Here is a 26,872-nt window from a genome sequence, read left to right as displayed (position 1 = left end):
TTAAGGGGGATATGCTCTGATATTAATAACTGGCCAGAATATCCTGGTTTGGTATAAATGGGTGGGATAGTGCATACAGCTTTATTCATACAGCAAACATAAGGTTTAATTCATACTTTTTAATGCATAGGTAATGGAAAAGGTGGTGAATCTATTTATGGTGGCTATTTTAAAGGTAAGGGCAAATAAATCTTTACAGATTCTTGATTCAGTTCTGAGATAAACAAGTCTTGATTCCCAAGATTCTTAATGAAAAAAGGTCTACTTATAGATCACCTTTTGCATGAAACTAATGCTGCATGAGAATTATTTTTATATGCATGACTTTCAGATAATTTATTTTTTAATATTTAACTTTAACTGACAATTAATTAAGGCTAACATTATTGGTTAAACATGACTTTCAGCATGGAGGTTAGGCAACTTTATTCATGAATAAACTCCTATCTTCCTGCCTAAAACTGTCAACATATTCTTTTGTTTATAGAGAATGTGGTCTTTTGCAAAATGAAAAGGTAAGAGACAAAAGCTCAGTAACACAAATTGAAACTGTTCCCTTGTACCCTCCCTAGTAAATATATAGACAACTGATACGTCCATTTGTAGCTGGATATTTGTGTTGCTTGGAGAAGTAGAGTTCTGTCTAACCTTTTTTGAGGGTTAATGACTTATTCTATGAAAATACACTGGCATAATTTCCAGTTCTAAACAATTATTTCTTCTTTTGTTAACGTCCTTTTCCTCCCCTTCCCCATTCAAGGTTTGTATGCTTAGTGTTTGTTTTCTGTAACAAGAATGTTTGACTTTGTTTATATGCTACACGTTACTTTTATTTGTCAAATCTTTGTAAGTAGTGTACATGATGTAACTCTTTCTAAAATTTAGTATTGAAAAGAAAATAGTGAGGTTTATAAAATATTCAATACTTTAAGGACATAACAATTTTTTCTTAGAAAAGCCAGGAAGTTACTATGGTATTCCAATGTTGTTAATGGCACTATGCATATTTATGACACCCCACTGATTTTGTGTGTTTTTGCAAGTAGCTCTCTGAGGTTAAGTGCATGCTCTTTGTCTGAAGCAGAGATGTAGTCAGGTGTTAGAATATTACAGCATTTAGTCAAAAGCAACTCTAACAGAACCATTTGTTAAGAAGTTATTAGGATTGGTTTCTAAAGAGTATACATGAGGTAGTAAACGCTTAAACAGTACTGTGTTTTGGTATATAATCTTAAAGACTTTGTATTCTTAATTTTAATCTATTGAAAAAAATCAACTTTTTAAGAAGATCTGGTTTGGTGTTGTGTTGCATGACCAGAACTCCTATTAAATTTATGGAAATAAAGTGCCTTTTTAGTCTTAATTGTGGTTTTATATTTTGGAAGAATTTAGTCTTTAGTTTCTCATTCAGTCTTAGGGGGGAAATGTTTTTTTGTTTTTGTTTTTTTTTTTTGTTTTGTTTTTTTCCTTCATGTTTTAAGACCACAAATTTTGAATTGACAAGTGGATATCATTTAATGTGCCGTATCAGGGAAGTGGTTGTTTTGCTAGATCTTTCTGCCTGAGATGCATAGTGTGTAAATAACATTATTGCGTATACTAAGTCTTATTTTAGAATGATAGTAAAAAGTATGCCAGCTTTATTTTGCATCAGAAAATGTTGGATTTAAACCTGAGTATATGAGAATCTAATGTTTATGGAAGATGCTAGTAGTGACTTTAAATTTTCTTCATTATAAATCGTTATAAAATAATTTCCTTAAGAAGGAATAATGTGTCTTTTCTGCCTTATGGCTGTGTTTTTACTCTGATTTTTGAGAGATTTGGTTAGATTTAATTTTTTTCCCTTGATATGTTCAAGCTTCTTTAGCAGCAGAGGAATTTCTCCTTGTAGCATCCATATGTTACTAATAAAAACTTGTATTCTTTGTCAGGGAAAATCTGACAAACATATTTTTTCTTCAAACAGATGAAAACTTTATTCTCAAACATGACAGAGCGTTCCTTTTGTCAATGGCAAACCGAGGGAAACATACCAATGGTTCCCAATTTTTCATGTGAGTAGATGTAATATGACAGTTGAGCTTTTCTTAAACAGAGAAGCGCTGTTCATGAGAAAGATGGTATTGCTAAATTAACTGTAACAATGTTATCCACCTTATTTCAAATAGAGTTCAGTGGGTACCTGCAGTATAAGCTGTGATAGGAAATACTGATTATCACCATTTGTTTGTGGCATTTGTTTGGATTAGAAATTAATATTTTGTGGATATTTCTTGTTGTGTTTTTTTTTACCCTAGAAGACTGGGTTATGCTATTACATGTTCTTAGTGTCCAGAAAATAGATTCTCTTGCTTTGTGTGTACCAACTACAGCTGAGCAAATTAACTGTGAATTACATACAGAGCATTGTATACTGAAGGCAGTTAGATCTGTGGTAGAGATTCTGTAAGGTTTGTGTATGTGCTTTAAAATGTAGTGATATGTGATTGAGGTTTTTTGTTTGGGAGGGGATAGTTTTTTTTTTTTTTTCCTTTTGGAGTGTTTTTTATCTTGAAATGCCTTACATATTGCTGTGTAGTGCTGTTCAGATGAATGTAACAATTCTTTGGGTCCTAATACTGTGTAAAATATGTGCTGAAAGTCAGATTTTCCTATATTAATTAAAAATTCTGTTCTAGTATATAGATATAGTTTGTTAGACTGTAAAAAAAAAAAAAAAAAAAAAACACGACTGTCCATTATGAGTAAATATTAAACATTGAAACAATTCAGGGTCTTTTGGATAGAGCATTTTTTGTATTCTAGGTTCAGCCTTAGCATTTTTTGTATTCTAGGTTCAACCTTAGCATTTTTAAACCTGCTAATATTTATATGAATATTCATCTGGTTTAATTCTCTTTTAAAGTTTTTTCTATTAATGCGTCACAGTTTTTATTTGAAAAGATCTTTAACTTCGGGATTTTATTGAAAAGAAATTTCCTTGTGATAAAACACTAGCATTTTCAAAATTAAACTTCAGTGTAGATGCTTAACTATTAAAAAAAAAAAGAAAAAAGAAATCTTTTTCTTTTCTTTGCCATCTTTCTTGAGGGATAAGAATGAATGGCGCTTCACTGTCTTCAGTAAAGGATTAAATTGTCCTGAAATATATTATGATTTTTTTTTTTGCTTGAAAAGAAAAAATTCATTATATGTTAAAGTTCAGATAAGAGACATTTTTGGGTCTCTTCCAAAAGAATGTCCTAAAAATGGAAAATGAGTAGGAACCTAAGAGGAAGGCTTTCACAGTTGCTGCTGTTCTGACTTTCTGTAGAGATAAAATTGTAAAATAAACTTCAAAAGCTTGTTTGTTCTCACCTTCAAACCAAATTTGAAATGTCATTTTTCATTAGAGTAAACCTGAAAATACACTCACACACCCACACACCAATATAACTATAAAACTGTAGCTTAAAAAGCTCTCTGCAAGGCATTATTTCGCTATTTATTATTTGGTGTATCTTTCGATTCTCTTGTCACAATTTTCCATTTTTAAGCTTATCTGAACAATATACATGAAAACTTAATAATGTCACCTCAATCCAGAAGCTGTTGTTTGAGGGCTCTAAAGTTTCTTTTTCTCCTCTGCATTTAATTCAAATGTCTTTCTGTTTCCCCCTATGCTTGGTAGCCTCAACTTGTTTAATTAGATCTAACAGACATAAACACCCTATCTCTCCCCACGTGCTGAAACAACGTGAGGCTGTAGTAAATGCTAAATTGTAATTTACATGCAACAACAAAATGAACTGTTTTTTAAAAATACTTCCATCAAACCTAGAAGTATTTTTAAAGATGCAGGTGTTCTTCAAAAGTTCTTTCTTCTGCCTTTTTCTTCAAATCGCTGTTAGGAGAGAATTTTTACAGTTTGGGAACTCAGTCAGAGGTAAGACATCTAAACGTAACACCGGGCAGGATACAGTAGTGCAGCTCAAAAGGCGCAAGTTGCCCATATCTTGGCATTTAAATGTGGGCCCTCACTCCCTAACTAGTTGATATGCCTGGCTCGCCTGCAGATACCTGTATTTAAGATATTCAAGTTAATACATTTAAGCTGAATTTTAGCTTTGTCCTCCAGTCCTAGAGATGCGTACATTTACAAAAGCTCTGTGGAAGCCACTGCTCAGAAAGCAGATGCATGTGTATATGTCCAGTCTGCTGCAAAGGCAGGTTCCCGTTTGATAAACTATATAGAGACAAGGATGGATAGTAGGCAACACAGTGCAACAGTGTCATCTTGTGTGGAGGGTGGGATGGTTTTTGTTTTGTTTTGTTTTTCCAGGAGTAGGACTTGTTTTCTTCTTCATAACATGGAGACTATGGTATTTGAGGTTCAAAGCAGGGAACAACTACTAAAGTTTTTATCTAGACAGATTGCTTCTGATTTTTAACTTTAAAATGGAATACATCATAGCAGTTACTCTTGGTTACATTTGTCTGATTACTTTAGGGAATACAGTATGTATCTAAGTTTCTTTAGTGATGTACTTCAAACTGGAATCAAAATGTATTTCTTATACTCAAAAAGAATGCTCAGTGATTCCGTAGTTTATTAGTAAGAAAAGTGTTCTTCAAACATGTAAACAGAAGTTAGGTGAAAATGTTCAGTGGGTATTATCAGTCTTTAATTTTATTAAATAGTTTTATAGAAAGGGAAATAGTTCATCTCCGTTTGAATTCTTAATTTTAGATTTTTTTATATAGTCCATAAATGTCTTTGGGAAAACAGTTCTATATTTCTCTATCATATGTGTGCTTAATCTGTAGCAAATGAAGGGTGCTTCAATTTACTTTCTTTTAAATAGTATTTGTCCAGTTGGAGTTAAAATAATATTAAGAATCCTGCATATAACAATTACTTGCTCAGTCAAAAGTACTTTCCTTGCTTAGCATATTTGGAATCACCAGTCTTTACAGAAGCTAACAGGCAGCAAATACCACTTTGACAGACCACATTGTTAATACGCTCACTGTACAGGACAGTGTTTTATGCATTGTTCAAAGATCATAAATTTGAGCTCCAGTGGTCAGTTTTATTTACAATAGAAGCTCAGGACCATTGATATAAACAAGCATCTGACCTGTTCTAAAATACCTGCAGTTTTCTTCGATTTGTCAGGAATTTCTCAGACATGGATGAGTTTATCAAAGCATTTGTATGCAACAATAGAGAAATAGGTATGAAAAAGGTAGTTAAATGTTAGGAAGCTTCAGAGAGGTGAGCTTGAGAAGAAAGAAGGTAAAGCATTGGTAGTAGAAGTAGACTGAAGAGTGCCGGTTTGTCAGAAGTGCTGCAAATGAGCTCATTGACTAATTTTTGCTACTATTTTTACTTGAGAAGAAGTAACAATTAGATTGAAAGGAGAATTATTTACCATAGACAGGATTATGATTTTCACGTACACACACTTTAAACATACCAAGCCCATTTGCACGTGTGTCTGAGAAACCTTTCCTAGGTAGAAGGAAATGTTATTGAAATCTAACAAAGGATACACAGTCTGTCCCTTCTTACTATTTGGATTTGTGAAATATTGAAACTTCCACTTTGTGTACCCAAAGGGATGTGCAGTAGCATTTTAGTATAAGTTTGTGTTATGGACAATTGTAGAGGACCAGTTCACAAATTAGCTATTTATGTTCTCAGGTAGCACCACTGTTAAGTTGCTTCTTTCCTTGAATAACTTCTTTCAGAACCTTCAGTTATCTAGCAAGTTTTCTAAATATCTTCAGAGTTTAGAATCTTTTTTAATTTTTTCATTCCTTGTTGTTGTTTGGATGTTGAATTTCTAGAATAGGATAGAGGTTGACAGGAGGAACATTGGAATAATCTTTCTTTTTCTGTATATTTCAATGCCTGTTTTGACTTGATCTGGATGCATTCCTCCCCTGCCCCATAATATTGCACAGACATGACTGTATGTGTGCGTGATTGAGAGCCAGCGAGATTGTCAACCTAGGCTAGGATGTTCCAGTTCAGGGGCTCTGTTACAGTGTTCAATGATGTTCCTGAGTGATAAATTCTGCTGTCAAAGGTGCCTTGTCTCTTGAGAGCCCTCCGCTGTCCCTATGGCTATACCCAAGCTGCTAGTAAGGAAAATTGCAGTGTGAAATAAGTGCAACTCTTCTGAAAATACTACAAATGTGTATATAAAGTATTATAAAATACATGAACATACTAATCCTACGAACACGTGTTTAACTTTGCTTCTCTTAAGTCATGTCAAAATCTGTCAAGCTACTCTTACTACCAAGGTAGAAATGTGAATGTGCAGAATGAAGCATAGAGGAAATGGAGTAGGAGGTAGAAAAAATTAGTAACCAACTTCTTTGTCATTTAGAAGCTTTGTGTAATAACTAACTTATTACCTTGTTACTTAATCAGTTAGTTTACTGAGAATCCATCCTTACTACAACTTGGAGCAGTGCTAGAGTTTTGCTTCTAACCAGTGCAAACATTTGGAGTTCCTGTTTTACTTAAATTGAGGTGGTTCAGCTGTTGCTGTGAGGTTTTTTTTCCCCCATATTGAGAATATTGTCAATTTAACATGTCTCTCAAGCACTGCTTGAAGAATTCTTGATGAAGACTAGATATCTTTCTTTGGTTTTATTTTATTTTTTTTTATGTATGCTGTCATGCCTGGTTACTGAATTCAAATGAACTAGCCTCTTTGAATTGTTAAAGGGTATATCAATTGTGAGGATTTTGGTTTTGTTTTTACAAGTGACTTTCTGAATGTTATCAATATATTAGTAGTGGTTCATTTCTAAGTCTTACCAATGTCCTAAAACATGACTTTTTTTTCAATCAAGAGTTAAAGTGATTTTTTCCACTGTGAATAAATACCTTTGAGCTGGTTATTTTGCAGTTTACAGTTATTTAAAGGGGCACTAAGAGTTTCAAATGAAAGGGGCTGATGTTTGATCTGTGATCAAAAGTTATATAAACTGGTATATGTACACCTAACATGCAAGCAGTTCTGTTGGCTTGATTGTATGTTTGTAAAAAGTACAGTCTGCACAGAATTATTCACAGGGTGCTTGAATATGTCTTAAGTTACAAACCCGTCATTTCTCTGCTCAGATATGCAGACAGATAATTAAAAACTGCTGGTCTATGTAGAAGACAAAGTACAGTTAAGGTTTAACTGGTGATGTGTTTTTGAAACAACACTTCTGTTGAGAATTAAACCAGAACAAAACCAAAGAATTTTGGTGCATGTGCTCGCTCTCTTTTTTTAGAAAAAGCACCTATTTTTCCTATTTTTAGAAAAGTTTCATAATAAAAGGAAGATGTTAGACATCTGTGGAACTTAAACTGTGGCTTACTGACTTACAACACATTTCATTTGTAAATCTAAATGTTTCAATTATGGGATGCCATCCTATAAAGTATATACTTAGGAACGGCTTCAGTAGAGCATTTGAGCACCTTTATAACTGCAAGCATGTGAATAATCTCATTGAAATCAGTTATTCATTTGCTTAACGTTGTGCATGTGTTCTAGCACTTTTGCTGGTTTGAGACTTTCAGAGGGAATGGGAGGATTCTCTTTTCTAATGGCTTATCTTTTGTAATAGGGTATGCAAGCAGGTTATGTCTTCAGGTTTTTTTGTTTTTAAGGAAAACTTACGGTAGTTTTCAAAGTGCCTGATATTCTAAAGAAAATTTAGAGCCCTCTTTTTAGGCATCCTTGTTCTGCATACAAATTGATTAATATTAATTTAAAATTTGTGTTTAATAAAACATAGACTCAGTTTTGTCTGAAAATGTATTACAATTTATTTCTGCCATTTTTGTGTAAAATTTACAGAAACAGTGTTACATCGTGCGCTCCAAAGGTAATGTCTCATTCCTCTAAGGCTGTGTCCTTTCCTTTTCTCTTTCTGTTTTTATCTTTCTTGTCTTTCTGATCATATTGTTATGCATTGAATCTTTTAATAGGACTGAGTTTCTTGGGGGTGGGCGATAACATGCTTTTTATCAAAAAGATACTCTCCTCCTCAGCAGTATCAAACCAATTTACCTTAATCTTGAGAGAATAAAGGTATCTGTCTTTCTGTAAATAACTTGGACGATAGTGTATATTATGAAGTAGATTTTGAGTATTTTAGACTATAAAAGTTGTTTTATTAAAGCAATTCTATAGATATTATTTCTTGGGAGGAACTCATCATAACTGAGTTTCTAAATGCAAAAGTATTAGGTAGGTTTTCTCCTGGTGAAGTTCTGATATCAAAGTAAATGCTTAAGAATTGACAGGCGGAACATAAGCACACAACTAAGTGGTCTTCTAAAGTGGAAATGACTGCAGGATAATTCTAATGTCACAACTATAACCTTGAGATGAGAAAACTTTCAAAGGCCCAATGAGGAGTTAGGTTTCTGCTTTCCACAGGAAGTCTGTTAAGTCACCTAACTCCTTTTCATGCGTTTGGAGAAAGCATTACCCAAGAGGAAAACTTTATCCTAATGATTTTCATTTCATGAACAAGTAAATGAGGAAAACTCTAGCCATTTTACCTATCAAATTGCCAGTGTAATCAGAGAAACCTCTAAATGGCTTTTAGTGCTACTGACTGTCCCTCTCCTTGCTCCTTGAGGACTAGTCTAAAGAAAGTACATGCTCAGGTAACTTGCTGAATTGGTTTATAAGTGCTGCTGCAGCATGGCAGGAGCACATTACTACAGCATTTGTATCAAGTGTATTGAACCTGTTGCTTTCTCTAGCTAATTCTAAATGCTAAGATTTGTTTGCTTTTGGTTTCACTGAAGTAACCTTCTTCTATTTTCACTACTTCAAATCAGCTTTATATTAAGCCCGCTTAAAATGTTTACTCGACAGCAGGTTGTTAATGCAGTTAACTTTGGCTTATAGAACTTCAAAAGCTGTAACAAATTTTCTGTTTGTAGCAATATGCTGTGTGCAATATGCTGTATTGGTAAGAGAAAAACCAAGTACACAAAGTACTATTAAGAGAAATAAAGTATCTTCTCGATGCAATTTCTTTCCTGGTGTTAAACTAGAGAAGTTTTCTGTAATATTAAATATTACAGAAGTGGAAAGGCTGTTTGGAGCTTAACAAAATTGGAGTGTAAACACTCCTGATTTGCTGTTCCATCTTCCAGCATGCTTTCTAACACTAAAGCCTTTTGTGATCTAGAAGCTCAAAACTGGAGTGACGGTATATGCTTAAAAGTAGCTTTTCAGTAAATATAATGTATAATAATATATATAATAAAATACTGCTTCATTATCGCAAGTTTGCATTGTTACAAATTCAGATAAAGCGTCTGAATGATAGATAGACCCTGTGATTATTTTTTAAGGGAGATGAGCAGAAAAAGGCTAGAAAGACAAATCAGTGACCATGGAGGAGAGTGGAAAAATATTTTTAAGTAATTAATTAACTAACTTTAAATGCAAATCACCTTGACTTCCTTTCCCTCCCTGCTCCATATGTAAGTTTAATGCAAGTTCTCATGTCACTTAGATTTGTCCATATAGTTTGGTTCCCACTGCAACATTAATATAGGCTAGCATATAGAACTCAGATGAAAAAGTTGTGAGAATGTTTCTGAATACAGAAGTAATTTATTTCCTTCACTAGAAAAGGATTTAGAAAGGTACCAGGTGATAGCATCATTATCATAAACTTGAATCTTAATGTGTAATTATAGATGTACAGCATTGAGTATTTGTATTTGAAGTCAAGTCAGAAATCTGGCTTAGTTTCATCAGACATCTCTTAGGCTAATGTACAAAATGTAATGCACTGGGATTTCCCTTTCAGGCTAGAAACAGCTAAATATGGGAAGGCAAAAAATAGGGGAAGTCTGAATTCATCATGGAAACTGTAGAGTATCATATACTGTCTGCTTGCATTGTGCTGCTGTTACTTTAGGGAAGCCTGTGAGCTTATGAGCTGAAGTGCTGTAGTCTTGGTGGTTAAATACAGATTTATTGCTTTGTATTCTGAGTCATGAAGCTAATCAAGTAAATGGAGAGTAAGAAAGCAAGAAAAAGAGACAAGCAAAGAATCTCTCATGTATTATAACTGTTTTCCTTTTCTTTTTTTTAATAGAACTGATTTTTAAGTGACCTTATAATTACAGAAATGTTTAAATTGCAATAATTAGCCAGTATTTATTGTAAACTCGTACTTTTGTGATTAAAAATGTTGTTTTTGAGTGCTTATTTAAAGACATTTATATGGAGATTATTGCATGCATGTAATGATACTTGGTTGCACTTTCAAGTGTGCACAGTTAGCTAAAACTAAATGTCATGTAAAGGTTTAAAAAAGGGTGTATGTATGTAATTTGCAAGGCTTTTATTTCCTTATATGTAATTGATTTTTTTCACTGTTTTTTGTCTTACCTTCACTTTTTTATTTTTTTTCTGTGCCATTCTACTCTTACTTCACCTGACTCCCTGATTTTTTTTATCATCTTACCATCTTGCTGTTTGTCAAACAGAACAACAAAACCTGCTCCTCATCTTGATGGGTAAGGGTCTTTTATAGTTTTCAAATGCTGATTAAAATTTGAAGATTGTTTGTGATTCTTCATCATATTGAAAGTAGACAGGAAGGGAGAAAGAAATACTCATTTCCATGAAAGATTGTACAATAGAACCAGATAGAAAACAAAAGATTATTTTGTTCTTTTGTCAAAATTTCAAATCATAATTTATTTTCTAAACCTAGTCAAAAGCTTGAAAGATTCTAAATCTTAACAGTTATTTAAATTTGTTTGCTGCTCTCAGCCAATAAATCAGTGAGTTGAAATTGTTGTATTTAGTATATTAGGATAGTACTTTTTCCATACACCCTATCCTCAAAATCCTTCCTGGAAGTACTAATTTTGGGACAAAGGAGGAAGAAAAGAGAAATGTGATGAGATACAACAGAATTAGGCATACCTCAATTATAACTATCCCTGACATGTCAGTGGGAACTTGTGTGCTGAGTTTGTATTGACCTAAAATGCTCATTCTATGGGAAAAGATATACTTATGTGCTTTCTTGATTTACTGTCCTCAGATTCTCTTGCACAAAGTTTTGAAAATAGAAAAATGGATTAGATGTCATTTTGCTTTCCTAGACAGGCAGTGTAAACAGGTCATCAGCAAACATTTCTCTAAAATTGAACCAGAGAGGACTTTGTTTCCCCTTGCATGAAATCTTAACATTGTTGTAAATGTAAAACTGGTAACAATCTTACTTTAAAAGTATGTTATTTTAAGAGCCAGATGATGCCAATGAAGCTGAATGTTTCTATTTCAGAGTGACTTTTTTAATCTGAAGAATTCATTGGAAAAGAATTGTAAACATATTTTCCACATCTTTTTTTTCTGCAGTGTGCATGTTGTCTTTGGACTGGTGATTTCTGGTTTTGAAGTAATAGAACAAATAGAAAATCTGAAAACTGACACTGCAAGTAGGCCCTATGCAGATGTACGAGTTATTGATTGTGGGGTGCTTGTTACAAAATCAGCAAAAGATGGTAAGTATGCATGTACTTGAAGTTAACTGCCTGCTTCTTGTCCTCTTCTAATTAGTGCTCTATGTTAATGTGACATGCTAAGGAAGAACGGAGTGGAAAATGCAGACCCAAACATAAGCTTTAAAAACTGCACAGAGACTTAAAGACAAGGTTTATTGCAAGTTCATTTAATGTTAATATCTTTAGTGTGTATAGAATTATAACATAATTTTCTTTTTTCATTTTTTCCTTGGGATTTTTACTCCAGATTTGACTTTCCTCAAAGTTATTGTGGTTATTTATCTCCTAGAGAGAGAGTCAGTGAATAAATAATACAGAAGTATGAGGATGCAAAAAGGAGAGGATGACAGAGTTTTAGAAATGAGAAGTACATAACTGAGGCCGAGATGAACTTTTTCATAAACTTTCTTCAACTGATACGCTGTTGTCTGAAGAAATTGAAGTTTTGTTACTATGAATGATCTTTGCTCATCTGTATATTGTGGGAAGAACCTCAAAATGTGAATTCAGTGTTAAACTTGAAATATATTTTCAAAAGAAGAAGAGTGGAGGAGGAAAAGCCTCTTAAATTATACTTATTAGCCTTTCTTTGTATTGTCTTGGCATATGTTAATGTTGAATTTATTATAAACCTACCGTGTATGATAAATGTTTTAGCTTTGCAGTGGTACATCTTCTTACATGGCAGAAGTTGTGGATGGAAGTTTCTATAGCTCACTTGATAACAGCTGAAGGTTCCCTTCCCATCCTCCCCAACAACCTCTTTGAAAAAAATATTTTAATCATTGTATTGATAGGGGTTTAGGCTGGACACAATCATAGAAATTTTTATTATTGTGCTTAATATAATGACCTTAAACCTGTTCATGGTCTATGCACCGTGCTTTTCTGCAGCAGTGTGTGTGTATGTGTGTATGTGCATGCACACACACACACACACACACACACACTTATTTTGTGCTGTGTATATACATAATACGTATATATGAATATGTATGCACTGTAAAACTGGAATGCTATCTGTTTCTAAGCTTTGGAGAAGAAGAGAAAAGTATGTTCTGACTCAGAAGCTTCAGACTCCTCCTCCTCCAGTGCATCAAGCTCTTCAGAAACTTCGTCTGAAAGTGAAACTGAAAATGAAAGAAGTAGAAGAAGAAAGCGTAAAAGAAGAGCTAAAACTAAACAGTCAAGGAAACGAAGAAGAGAGGAGAGGAAGAAAGAGGATCCGAGGTGCAAGCGAACCTCAAACCAAAGACGGTGACTAGTGTCTTAAATTTAAGAATTCCAGAAAAATTTGAGTAATACTACTTTGGTTTCATGAAGGAGTCATACAATAAATATGAAGGTGATAGTCTGTAAGTTTGGGCTGCTTTGATTTTTTAAAAAAACCCCACAAATTAAAGCAGAGATTGCTGTGTAATTTTTATGTGAAACAGATCAGTTAATTTTGGTAAATAGAAGCTAATAGTGACTTTGAAATAAATGCATCTAGATGTGTTGAAGTATTTGAGATTAAGTATTTCTGTGTGAGAAGTGAGGCATGCAAATAAGTGGTCTTTGATTTTATAGTTGATTATATTTTTGTAAGTATTCTATGACAATTGGTAAATGGAAGGCAAAATTTTTAACTGTGAAGCGAGAGCTGAGCCTTTTTCTATAATACTGCACCATCATCCCTTTAGGTGTTAGCATAAAATAAATGAAGGAATGATGAAACACAAATCAGTTCTGCAGCCATCTTAAAGCCTAAAGCATCATGTGGGCTTATTTTGGTAATCTGTTTTGAAAAGTGGTGATATTCTCAGTTGCCAATTAATTTTGATTTATAAATTATTTTCTGTAGCAGTATTTCTGACAAGAGTGATGTAAATGAAAAAGCAATCGATGTTAGCACAAAGAGGGACAAGCCTGTGGTACGTCCTGAAGAAATTCCCCCAGTGCCTGAAAACAGATTTTTGCTGAGAAGAGATGTGCCTGTTGTCAACGTAGAACCTGAACCGTAAGGAACACTGAGTTTTCTTGTTATGTTAGCTTTTTTTAGTAGAAACTGTAAGTAAAATTTTCCCACTAACATTGTATTGCTAGCACTGATAACCAAATGATGACTGTAGTCAGAATTTCTAAATAAGGTAATTTAGCTATCTTTTTTATGATTTTCCCGGGAATTTTCTTTTCAACCTGGATCAGGGTGTTTTTTTATTGTTAAATGTAATGATTTAGCTTGCTTCAAGGATCATACATGTAATAACCTTATATTCAGATGATGCAAAAAGATTATTTGGTAATTCTGGAATAAATTCTATGATATAAAACATTGCAAATATTGGATTGCAAGGCAAGGTTAAACTGGAGAGGTGAGTCTGCATCTTTCTTATACCAAAAGAGAAATTTTGGTTCAAAATCAATCAGTCAACTAGAATTTTACAAGCAGCGTATGATTTTTGAGAATAGGAGGGTTTTTTGTTTGAGACGAAGTCATGAGTTTACAAATTTATTTTCAATTTGAACTTTGCACATCTACTGAATTTCATTCAGTTTGCGTTCTTTTCTGTCAAATTTTCTCAGTTTTGGAGTCAGTTGGGTTAATGTAACACATCACCAGTCATCTCTAAAATCTCTTCAATATATAAATCCCTCCCTCCATCCCTCCCTCCCTCCATCCCTCTCTCTCTAGATATATAGATAGATGGATGGATAAATAAATAAAATGTTAGAGGTATACTCTCCTGTAAGGCTTTTCTTAAAATAATACTTGTTATATCTCTAGAGTTTCTTTCAAGCACATCAAACAAACTATATAAAAAGGAATACTGAATTGCCTCGTGTTGTTTGAGAGAAGCAACCTTTCAAAACTTGTGGACTACCTGAGACTCCTGTTGGCATTGTTGTGTAGCTGCTGAGATACTTAAACTATTCTGTTGGTGTCATCTTCACGATTTGTGTGCCAACCACAAATTAACATTTTTGGAAAGGTCATGCACTGCATCAGCATAATACTTTGAAGTTCTTTGCAGCAGAGTTGGTTGTTAGCATTTATTTATCATGTTGGGAGGGGAGATAGTCAACACAGGTGGATGAAGGTCAATATGTATTGATTTCCTTTCATTGCAGAACTATTTGTTGCTTGCTTCTTAAAGTACCATTCACTGAATTCTCAGTTCCACTATATCAAAATATAAGATGAATATTTTGTATGATTAACTGAATCTGCTAAGTTTGTTAAAAATTTTTGTATGGCTTTTTGCACTCTAAGCTCATATTTTATTAATGTATTTAGGAAGCATCTTGATGCTGCACCAGTTCTGACTGACCAGAAACCATCAGTCTCTAAATCGGGACGAAAAATTAAAGGAAGAGGCACAATAGTACGTCTATATTCTTTCTTCCCTCCCAACCCCTTCTCTGACCATAAGGGTGAATTTTCTTGAAGGCTGCTTTGACATTTTAACTATTGTTGACATGCTATAGATTACAACTCTTCAACTTTCTAAGCTAGAAAGTAGTTCATTTTAAATGCTTTTTATTTCACCCTTCTTGTTAATGTCATCTTGCCAGAAGATTGTTTGAGAGAACAGAAGCTTACTCCTCAGCTTTGAGAAAAGCTGAAATTCTTACGTTTTATTCTTAACGTAAGAATGAAATTCTCACTTAAAGAACAAAATAAATTCAACCAAATTCACCCAGGCAAGCCACAGGATCTGAAGCAATGAGGAATACAAAAAGTTTTAATTCTTCTTCACTCATTGAATTTCCCCATTGCGTTGATACACCTTTGGACTGTAAAGCGTAACAGCAGATATGGCTGTTCTACAGTATCATAAAAGTGCCTAGCCTCATAGCTTGTCTCCTCAATTCTGGTATTTGCTCCTTCTGATCATTGTGTGTTTATTGCTGGACAAAAGCAATTTTGTTGCTAGCATTGGCAGAATCACCTAAATTTGTTTTCTTTTTCTCATTTTAGGGAAACTGTTTTCTTTCTTTACCTGTATAGCATGGTTTGCCAGATTTCATCTGCTCTCAATGCTGAGATGAAATTCGTGTAACTTTAGATGACACTGTTAAAGCAAGAAGTTGCTTTTCATAATGCAAGTAGAAAAGAGGCTTCCTCTCCCCCAGCCCCCAATGCAGAGGCTCAATCTAATTTTTATATCTTCCTCTGTAAAGACTGCTGCTGTTCATGTAGATTTCGTTTTCACTTCAGAACTTGGTATCCTGAAGACTTACTTTAGTGCCACTGTTGTCAAGCAAAAGTTTTGTCTCTGCTTTAATACATCCACAGTACAAGGCCTGAAACAATGCACAAATATATTAGGGGGTTTTTTTCAGTCCTTTTTTCTTTCCAGTCTGTGCTATTGAGTTTTTCAGTAGAAAAAGTTAAAAGTAAGAATGTTTTTTCTTAAATGTGCATTTGATGGGGTGCATTTCCAATGTAGAATACCATGAATGTATATTCTTCCCCTTAAGAATACTTTCATGGGTCAGTTTAGCAGGTAGCATTTGAGTAGCCATAACCAGCAGAAGACTTGGTGCTGCAGAATCAGCTTTGCATGTGAGAGTCCTCAGATACCCCTACTGACATAGCTTAAGACACTTCTCATTAGAAAGACTTAATTTAGACTCCCCAAAGCATTATTTTTCTTATATGATAGTCACTGGATTGTGGAACGCTTTTCAACTCGTTCCCCTGAGGCAAAGATCTTAAGCCACAAAATCAATGATTTAGATAGCTGTAACATAGAGCAAGGAATTTCCAGTGTTTGGGCCTCGTCTGAGAGCCTCCTGTTCCCTTAGTTGCCAGCCTTGACATTAAATATGAACTTTGGCATCTGACAGCTTTCATTTGTGTTTGGAAGTTGGGATAATCCACAAAATGAAGCCTCTGAAATGGAAAGTTCTGATATTTCTTTTTTTTTAAGAAAAGAAAACCTTCTGAAAAAATAGCTTAAAGTTTTAAGAGTCACAAAATCACTGAGGTTGCAAAGGACTTCTGGAGATCATCTAGTCCATCTTCCCTGCTTAAGCTGCTAAAACTAGAACAGGCTGCCCAACTGTCCAATTTTTGAATATCTCCAAGCCCGGAGACTCCACAGCTTCTCTGAGCAACCTCTTCCAGTGCTTAGTCATCCCCACAGTAGAGAAGTGTTTTCTGATGCTCAGCTGGAATTTCCTGTGTTGCAGTTTGTGACCATTGACTCTTGTCCTGTCACTGGGCACCACTGCTGAGAAGTCTGGTCCTGGCCTCTGGACACTGCCCCCTTCAGGAACTGACACACGTTGAGAAGATCCCCCTTCAGACTTCCCTTCTCCAGGCTGCACAGCCCCAGCGCTCTCGGCATTTTCTCATATGAAAGAGGCTCCAGGCACTTAGTCATCTGAGAGGCCCTTTGCTGGACTCGCTCCAGCAGGTCCATGCCTCTCCTGTACTGGGGAGGCCGGCACTGGACACAGCGCTCCAGGTGTGGCCTTCCCAGGGCTGGGGAGAGGGGAAGGTCACCTCCTTCGACCTGATGGTGATGCTCTGCCTAATGCACCCCAGGATACCACTAGCCTTCTTGGCCACCAGGGCACATTGCTGGCTCGCGGTCAACTTTGTGTCCACTGGGGCCCCTCGGCCCTTCTCTGCAGGGCTGCCCTCGAGCAGGTGAGCCCCGAGCCTGTCCTGCTGCATGGGGATGTTTCTCCCCAGGTGCAGGACTTTGGGCTTCCCCCTGGGCTTCCTGAGATTCCTGTTTTGCCATGTCTCCAGCCTGTCAAGGTCCCTCTGAGTGGCAGCACAGCCCTCTGGTGTGTCATGCACTCCTCCCAGTTTTGCATCATCAGCAAACTTGCTGAGGGTGCATTTTTGGGATCATCATCCAGGTTGTTGATGAATAAGTTGAACAGAATTGGATCTAATGTTAACCCCTGAGATACACTGCTGACTACCAACTAGACTTTGTGCCACTTACTGCAACCCTCTGAGCTTTGCTGTTCAGCCAGTTTTCAATCCAATTTTGGACGGAAAGTCTGCTTATCTGTTCTGCCCTTTCTGAGCTTGCTTATGCGGATGTTATGGTAGACTGTGTCAAAAGTTTTACTGAAGTCAAGGTAGACAACACCCACTGTTCTCCCCTCATCTACCGAGCCAGTTATTCCATCACAGAAGGGTGTCAGGTTGGTGAAGCATGATTTCTCCTTTGTCAGTCCATGCTGATAACTCCTGATCACTTTGTCCTTCCTGTGCTTAGAAATTTTATCCAGGATTAGTTCATCCATCACCTTTACATGGATTGAAATTAGGCTGATTGACCTGTAGTTCCCTGAAAATTAAGTGGAGTTGGCTTTTGCAAGGGTTTAGGGTACTTTCTTGGCAAAATTAAAAATGAAAAACCATAATACCAGAAATTACGTTAGTTAAAGCAACAGATTTTCTACCATCTCTCATGGTCCGTTTAACAACAGGCCCTATACTGAGCCAACTTCTTTGGTATTTAAGATATTCATCTGCAGTTTTGAATTCTTCTAGAACTCTGAAAGCAAAAGACTTTAGTATAACCTGAAAGAATCAGAGAAATCCTTGAATAACCTGTTATATGCTGTGCATCTGTGAAGCTGTAATTGGAGTGCGTGGTTTTTTTTTTTAAGTAGTCATTATTTTACTCAAAGGATAGGAAAGTTGCAAGTCTCTGTGGCAGATTTTCTTTATTATGTTTTATATAAATGTATAAGTCTTAAATACTTCTACCTGTAGTAAACTGAATTCTTTATAAACTAATACATGGATCTTTACATTTTTGTTCTAGTGGGCAGTGTTTTTTTTCACATATTACTTGCCTTATAAATGATTGAGTAAAATCCAGACATTTCTTCTCTGTGTTAATTGAGTCAGGGAGCATTTAATTTCCTCATACAAGTTATCTAAGTACGTTTCCAACTGGGTAATAGAAAACGATGAGTTAGCAATATTAATTTTTTTTCTGCTGCTGCATGGATAGCTCTTGTTGCCTACTTGATTGCTGTGCCTAAATATCAATTTTTATCATGAAGGATCATTTATGCTTTTGTGAGACTTTTTTTTGCTTGGAGTTCTTAAAGTGCATGCGCGTTCCTGAAGAGGTGAACAGCAGTTCCTTTTGAATGGATCTTGGCTTTACATGTACAAGCAGCTAAGCATATGTTAACTGTGAAGGGAGACTTTGTGCATTAATAGCCTGAAGAAAAATTGGTTCATTATCTGCAGCAGTTGTCTTACTCCAGAACATACTATGCAAAGTAAATCTGTGGCCATCTCATCAATCATGATCGATTTTTCCTTCCTCATTTCGAAAGATGGGATTAGCTGTCCCTTCTCTCCTTTGGCTTTGAGAAATGACCTCAAAATATGAAAAGATACAGTTAGCCCTGTAATCCTGTTCCAGATGTGTGGACTGTGCATATCAAAAGTGGACATTTTTGGTGGGAAATTCAAAATGTATGTGTTCCTTGGATTTTATGTGGAAATAAATGGATGTAAGTTGTCTGGCTAGTATTATGAAGATGCATGCAAAATCTGTAAAAGCAGCACCCGATAATTTCTGGTCTCCTTTGAGAAGAAATACATAATTATCTTTCTCTGGTTTTGTAGCGATATCACACCCCACCTCGGTCACGGTCATGTTCTGAATCCGATGATGATGAGAGTAGTGAGACCCCTCCCCACTGGAAAGAAGAAATGCAGAGATTAAGAACATATAGACCACCTAGTGGAGAAAAGTGGAGTAAAGGCGATAAGTAAGATCTATAATACAAACTTAAAATATCTTGGTTTTTACACAGACTTTAATAAATTATGTAGATACACCTTGTCATTCTTGTTGTTTAGAAAAACATGTAAGAGGATCTTTGTAGCTAACATATTTCATTTAAATTCAGAACACTAGAAATTTTAAAGTTCTCAACTTTTCTTCTTTGCTGATGTAAACCCAGCTGAACACATGCTGAAAAGTGTCAGGAGGTCAGAATGGTTGGTTTCTGATAGTGCCACCTTGGGCACTTACTTAAGATAAAACCTGTCCAGTTGCCTGTCACTTTTTATTGACCTAGTGATGTCAAATTTCGCTTAGCTTCAAACTTGGTTATCTGGTTTCTTTGGATACCAAGTAAGACTGCTGAATCTACCATTTCTATATTAAGTTTTAGTTATTTGTTCTTTCTGCAGTTACTGCTTCACTAGTGGAAGCCAGCCTTTTCAGGACTTCTGATGACTTGATAATAAATATGAGCCTGTATCAACGTGTGCTGGTTAAACCCTAAGGGCAGAACTGAAGGACAGTATATACAATGATGATGGAATAATTGCAAATGTTTGTCATAAACCACTTCAATAAAGTGAAGCAACGCAATATATAATATATTGCGCCACACAAGCTAAAAGAATACTAAATAAAATGATGTTATTAAATATAATCTAAACTAGTTTGTGAATTTTGTAATTGTAAGGGTATAATTTTGTGGACTAAGTCAAAATCTCTTTACATTGGTTCTACGGTATACAAAATTTTCTAATATTGGGTAACTCATCTCTTACAGAGAAGATATAGCCCTCTCAATAGCAGTGCAATTTCCGTGTCTTAAAGTGAGTGTAACAAGCTTAATTGAAGCACAGTTGTCTGTTACCAAATACATTTTTTTTAAAATAGTTTTTAAACTTTATTAATTGCTTTGGAGGAGAAAAAAATAGCCATCTTGCATTTTTTTGAAGAATTTCCACTTAGTGGGATTTGTTGTTTGTTTATTTTTAAGGTTGAGTGACCCATGTACAAGCAGATGGGATGAAAGGAGCGCATCCCGGAGATCGAGATCTTGGTCACCTAATGGCTATTCTGATCTAAATACAACGAGATATTCTAGCCATCACAAAAAACACAGAAAAGAGAAAAAGAAAATGAAACATAAAAAGAAATCTAAAAAGCAAAAGCATTTCAAGAAGCACAAGCAAACTAAAAAAAAGAAAACATCACCATCATCAGATGTGGAATCCTCTCATTCCTTCCTCAGGAAGGCAAAATCATCTTGTGATCATGAGAGGAAATCTCGTTCTTCTTCATCGTCTTCTAGACATTCATCTAGAAGAGACTGGTCTAAATCTGACAAGGAAGATCAGAGTTCATCGACTTTATCCAGCAGAGAGACTCGGTCATACAGGTCTAGGTCAAGGTCTAGATCTAAATCAAGATCTTATTCCCGAGGAAGTTCTAGATCAAGATCAGCCTCTAAATCATCACGTTCTCAAAGTAGATCAAGATCAAGTTCTAATTCTAGACATCAAAAGACAGTTTCCAATTCACCTCGAAATATTTCGGCACGATTAAATGAAAATAAGTTGAATAAGACTACTGACCCTGTAAGAGCAGTTATATTACCGACTGATAAAGTTATTGTACCACCAGTTGTCCCAGAAAACCTCCCTGTTATACCCTTAAGTGATAGCCCACCACCTTCAAGATGGAAACCTGGGCAGAAACCATGGAAGCCATCTTATGAGCGAATTCAGGAAATGAAAGCTAAAACAACACATCTAATACCTGCACAAACTAATTATAATTTAGTAATTATTAAAGAGGCTAATATTTCTTCATCCTACCATAAGCAACAAAGGAGTTCAGATAGTGATCGAAGTGGTTATTCCAAATATCATAGTGACAGAAGCTCAGATAGTTGGCTGAGGTCAAGAAGCAGGTCCTCTCGAAGTAGGTCATACTCAAGATCTTATACGAGATCAAGAAGTCCATCTAGCTCAAGAACAAAATCCCGTTCTTCAGGCAGATCGCCATCACTAAGTAAATACCACAGTGACAGGTCAGGTTATAGTGAGTCAACATCTTATTATTCCCTTAGTAGTGATGATAGGCACAGAAACAAAAGAAAATCTGCAGCCAAGGAGCAAAACACTCGGTCTCTTAAAATAAGACAAGAAACTAGCTCTGAACGTACTCTCCATTATAAAGGTACTAAAGACCATGATGAATCTTCTCAAGGTTTAAAAGAGAGTGACAGTTTATCATCTTCAGACTTTTCTACTGATAGTGAGCGTTCTGTCAAAACAAAAGTAGTCCAGGAAAAAGATAGCCATTTTCAGTCAGAAACAGATGCTCAGAAACAGGATAAAAGTAACCTTAGTTCTGAGAGAAAAGAGGAAAAATTGAAGTGTGAACGAGATTCTGATCATTCGAAAAAGAAAGCTGTTAAGGAGAAATCTTCTGGGCAATCTAGAGGTGGTGCAAAAACTAAACAAAAATCCTACTCGGGTAGTAAATGGGACTCAGAGTCAAATTCAGAACGAGGAGATGCTAGGCATAACAGAGGAGATTCCAGACCTTCCTCTGGTAAAGAGGAAGGAGAGGCCTCTTCAGGATCTGATACAGAGCTTAGCGTTACCAAAAGGACAAAAACAAAATCAAATTCTTCAGAAGGTTTTTTGGATTCTGATTGTACTTGGAAGACAAGCAAACAGCAGCTATCCTCTTCTGAATCTGAGAGTTCTCATTCTAGCTCAATAAATACTAGAGGAAAGTCAAAAAAACACAAACATGGATTGAAAAAGACTCTTAAAAAATCACATTCCAAAAAAACAAAAGAAAAATCAAAAGGGAAAAAAGAGAAGAAACACAAAGTTCAGAAAAGAAAAGAAATGTTTCACTGGCAGCCCCCGCTGGAGTTTGGTGAAGAAGAGGATGATGACCTAAATGAAAAGCCAGTCACCAAGGACGATAAGAAAGAAAAGCAGCTTATCAGAGACATAAAAGATAAAAAACAAGACACTTACGAAAATGATGAAATACTCAAAGATACAATAGGAAATGGTGAAAAATCTTGTGCAGATGAAAATTTCTTAGGTAAAAACACTACATGTGATACTTCATCAGATCACAGTAACCTTACTAAAGATAACATTGAACCAAACACTTCAACCAGTACGCTAAACTCGGGTATAAATGTGACTGCTTCCAGGAATGAGATTAAGCATACTGAAGAAAGCATTCAGAATGGACTGGAAGATGTTATTCAGACAGATGACAACATGGAAATTTGTACTCCAGATCGTAACTCGCCGGGAAAGGTGGTCGTGGACGTTTTGTCTCCTGTCATCCTCGGTACTAAACCCCAGGCTTTAAGTGTTAGTATGAACAAAGATGTACAGATTGAAACCCCTGAACCAGATGCTGTCAAACTAGGAAACAGTATTTTAGAACTGATTAATATCAAAGAAGAAAAAGAAGTAGGAAGACAAGAAAATAATTCTGTTTCAGTGTCTAGCGCTAAAGACAGCAGTTTAAAAAGTGAAACAACTGAAAATACGCACCGTAATGTGGTGGATAATAAATGGAAGCCTTTGCAAGGTGTTGGCAATTTACAGTCAGCTACTGTTAGTACTGCCACAGAAGTTAAGAATGCAGTTTCAGCTCCAGAGCCAAAACCAACAGGTTTAAGAATTGAAATAAAAGCTAAGAATAAAGTAAGGCCTGGATCTCTGTTTGATGAAGTTAGAAAAACAGCACGGCTCAATCGAAGGCCAAGGAACCAAGAAAGTTCCAGTGAAGAAGAATCTCCAAGTAGAGATGACAATAGCCCATCCAGGAGTCTTAGTAGGTCACGAAGCAAATCTGAATCCAAATCCAGACACAGAACAAGATCCATATCTTATAGTCGCTCAAGAAGTCGGTCACGAAGTTCTACATATTCATATAGGTAAGATACTTGTGGTTTTGTTCTCACAGCCTACCTTCTTAACGTGAAGGTTCCCATATTTCTAAAGCATGTTCTTTCCCAAGTCATGTCTTTATTTTAGACAGCACTATATTGTTCAGCAACTATGGAATAAATATTAAGCTTGAAAGATAAACCTTTATGCTGCTTCCTGTTTTCTGCTGCTCTTTGCTCCAGTATGTGCTTTTTAAAGTTGTTTATCAATTATAGGTCAAGGAGCTATACAAGAAGCCGAAGCAGAGGATGGTATAGCAGAGATCGGTCAAGAAGTCGAAGCAGCTCTTATCACAGTTACAAGAGTCGCAGGTAAGTTTCTCTCACTGGAGATAGCTGCAAATCCTGATAAATCAGGCACAGAAGTTCAATGCTTGAGTCTCTAAGCAAGTTGGAAATGTGCTGTGCTGAACTGTGCATACTGTAGACTGAGGCATCTATTTGAACTGCACAAATGAGAAGAATTAGGTTTTGGAATTTCCTGTTACTGAGAGTAATTTTGTTTAATGTTTTGCAGTATGGATAAGGAATTCAGAGTAAAATGTGTTCCTCTCCCATCCACCCCCCATTCAGCACTTATTTTTGATTTAAATTAAAACGTATGTTTGTTTGGTTTTTTTTTGTTTATTTGTTTCAGTCGAAGCTATAGTAGAAGTAGATCCAGAAGTAGTTCTTACGGTCATCGCAGTCGATCCAGGTATGGATTGTGTGTTTCTATGCTGATTCTGTTTTTTTTTTTTTTAAAAAAAAAGTGTAACAATGCCCCTTTATTTGTGGTAACTGCAAATACATGTCATCGTAGCAAATAAAATCAAAGCAAAATTAACACAAGTGAGAGTCTTCTAGAAGTTGAAAATAAGCAAATTATCCTGATATTGCAGGGTTAGGAGATTATATGGTATAAAGGAGAAGTATTATTTATTATTTGTTGTTACTGTGTGAGTTATAAAAAGTATCACTTTGTTTTCAAGAGTATTAGCAGGAAGTTGTTTACCTAGTGTGCAGTTTGTAGAGAAAATAAAAACTTGAAATGCTTAGTAAGTCTTTTTTAGGTTAATAAATTAAGGTTTATTCCTGCTGTTGTTTCGAAGATGCTTGTGCTTAAAATTCTTTAAAATATACAATTGTCCTGTTTGCCAAATCCTTCAAGAGTAATTTTTATATAGCAACTCATATGTCTTTATGTCTTTACAGCATACATTTAAAAATTAATGGCTTTTTAGTTAAGGAATTGTAAATCTACAATGACTTTCTTCTCCCTTTATTAAAGTAGGTCATACACTTATGATAGTTACTACAGCAGAAGTCGAAGTAGAAGTAAGAGGAGTGACAGCTATCGAAGATCTAGAAGTTATGATAGACGATCCAGGTATGTTATTTTACTAGCATGATTCTATGCAAAAGAATATAAGTATATATTTAAGTTTACAAAGACTAACATTTTTTCCCCAAGAACAAAAATCTGTTTTTACCAGAAGGTGTAAATAAGAAAAAAAAAAGGGGAGAGGGGGAAATAAATCAAGTGTTTCAGTGAGGGTGATTGGGTTTGGACATCTGACGTGCGAAATTGGGAGTGTGGAGGAAACTAGGGGAAGAAAGCTTTGAGAATACAGCAACACTTTCTCCTCTTTTGTTCGGTTCATTGTGTATACAACCACATAAGTTTAAAATAAGCACATTCTTTTTAAAAATGTTGCTTTTGATTTTAATCTTGGGAGCTACTTCCTTGTAGGATTAAAAAGCATTTAAAATTTTTACATGCCCTGTCATGGATTAAAGGCTACCTGGTATGCCAAGAATCCCATTGGATGGTGAATTCTTCTTGGCTAGACTGCAAAAATAGCTTTAAAAAAAATAAACTACTGGAAGAGAAACAAAAAATTTGTGTTATCTAGAATTAACTTTTAACTTCCTGGAGCATATTTCAGAAGAACTTTTTTCTGTAAGTCCGGTGCATTGCTCATATCACTGTTTATACTGTTGTCCATAGTATAAGTCTAGGATAAACTATCCTACACTGCACAGGGAGTTACCACAGCTGTCAGTGGAATATGATCTTTATATAATGAATAATCTTCAGTGATGATTCATTTTGTACCTTTTCACATGTCGCTTATTACCCAGTGGTAAATCAGGCAGATCTGTAACACCACTGTTAATTTTTGTGCTCTGCTGTTCTCATACTCTTTCTTTCACAATTTTGTACCAACTCAGAGGACTTCACCTCTGCCTATTTCCCCTGTCTAGTTCCAACAGTAAGACAACTTTCATCATGTATTTGAGGAGAAATTAATGATATTCATGGAAAGTGTGGGAACAGGCATACAAAATCATTGCTTTAGTATATCGGGAAGCTTCAGAGGAACAGCACAGGATTATAGTATGCTCATCCTTCAACTAGAAAACTGTCCTTTAAGGCATGAGACTAGATAATTACTAATGAAAGTTTATTCTATATAATCTGAGTATGACCTATAATGTGTGAAACCACCTGGACTGTATCCTGATGCTTGGCCAGGTGCTGAACTTGAGATTCTTTTGGTCTGGATAAGCAAAAACATTTTATTCTGCTATTTCCACCCTCCACATGTGCTCACACACTTCTGTTCTGGGGCCTAATTCAATAGACACTTCTTCACATTTATAACTGCAATATATAAAGAAAGGAATTGTGGAATCATTTGAGAAGCACTTGCAATATAAAACTATATTTTTAGAATATACTTTTCAGTCAGCTATTACCATTTATCAAGACTTATTTAATGTAAATGACTGAAGCTGTATTGAAGAAATCAAGAAATCTTGTAGTTACAGTCTGTCTTCAGTTGCACAAGGATTTCATCATGTAAATGTAGTGATTATTTTAATTTTGTGTCCTTTAATGTGTATTTCAGTTACATAACATGTGATCCTGTAAAAGAGTTTGTTTTTTTTGTCTCATGTTTCTATCCCTTAACATTTTTTGACGTGATAATATTTTGAAATTGAAACACAAAACACAATTTTCAGGCTTTTTAATCTTTTCTTTGTAGATCGTATGGCTCTGACAGTGAAAGCGATCGCAGTTACTCTAACAATCGAAGTCCCAGTGAAAGCAGCAGATATAGCTGAAAATGTTTCTTTGACGATGGAAAGTATATTTAAGAATTTTGTCAGTGTTGTGTAAAAACAAACAAAAATGTTGTTTTGACAGTGCTGCAGGTGAAGTTGAAGGATGTTTATACTGAGTGAGCTGAAACTTTACCATTTAGCAGTGAACTCATTTGACTGACTGTGTACCTATAGAGAGAAGTTGCTGATCTCAACTCAACTGTTTTTATGTCAAATGTACTTTTACAAAATAGGAAAAGTTGTTTTTTTTTTTTTTTTTTTTTTTTTTTTTTTTTTTTTTTTTTTTTTTCTTGAATCTGATTTTCCAAGCCATGAATGACACTTGTGTGAATTTGCTGACACCACTTTTCTGGGTGCAGCAGTCTGTACTGTCTTGAAGTATCTTTATATAAACACCATAGGGCTTTCTGCCTGTTCTAGTAAATATGTGCTAGCAACTATAAAACTGTGAAGAAGACTTCTTACAAAGGCTGCCGTTTCTAGTTTATTAAA

At 35.3% G+C, this 26,872-nt stretch overlaps 1 protein-coding gene across 6 annotated transcripts in view; it reads left to right on the top strand.

Moving 5' to 3' along the window:
• The window catches only part of NKTR (natural killer cell triggering receptor), a 41,731-nt gene extending 15,098 nt beyond the window's left edge, over positions 1-26,633 (top strand). For 2 of the 6 annotated variants that reach the window (XM_062568730.1, XM_062568734.1), the window contains 13 exons: positions 131-175; positions 1,970-2,057; positions 10,523-10,552; positions 11,406-11,551; positions 12,583-12,808; positions 13,395-13,550; positions 14,829-14,916; positions 19,155-19,300; positions 20,312-23,257; positions 23,486-23,581; positions 23,907-23,966; positions 24,540-24,638; positions 26,302-26,633. In XM_062568730.1, coding sequence (XP_062424714.1) covers positions 131-175; positions 1,970-2,057; positions 10,523-10,552; positions 11,406-11,551; positions 12,583-12,808; positions 13,395-13,550; positions 14,829-14,916; positions 19,155-19,300; positions 20,312-23,257; positions 23,486-23,581; positions 23,907-23,966; positions 24,540-24,638; positions 26,302-26,380 — 4,205 coding nt within the window. In that variant the 3' untranslated portion in view covers positions 26,381-26,633. Of the gene's footprint in view, positions 1-130; positions 176-487; positions 516-1,969; positions 2,058-10,522; positions 10,553-11,405; positions 11,552-12,582; positions 12,809-13,394; positions 13,551-14,828; positions 14,917-19,154; positions 19,301-20,311; positions 23,258-23,485; positions 23,582-23,906; positions 23,967-24,539; positions 24,639-26,301 lie in introns of those variants that run through there. The other 4 variants (XM_062568736.1, XM_062568733.1, XM_062568731.1 and 1 more) reach the window with 4 other exon arrangements.
• The last annotated feature ends 239 nt before the right edge of the window (positions 26,634-26,872 follow it).

This window comes from Rhea pennata, chromosome 2 (genome assembly GCF_028389875.1).
Source record: "Rhea pennata isolate bPtePen1 chromosome 2, bPtePen1.pri, whole genome shotgun sequence".
Lineage (NCBI taxonomy): Eukaryota > Metazoa > Chordata > Aves > Rheiformes > Rheidae > Rhea > Rhea pennata.
The sequence above is the reverse complement of the archived record's forward strand: the minus strand, read 5'-3'. Positions and strand labels throughout refer to the sequence as shown.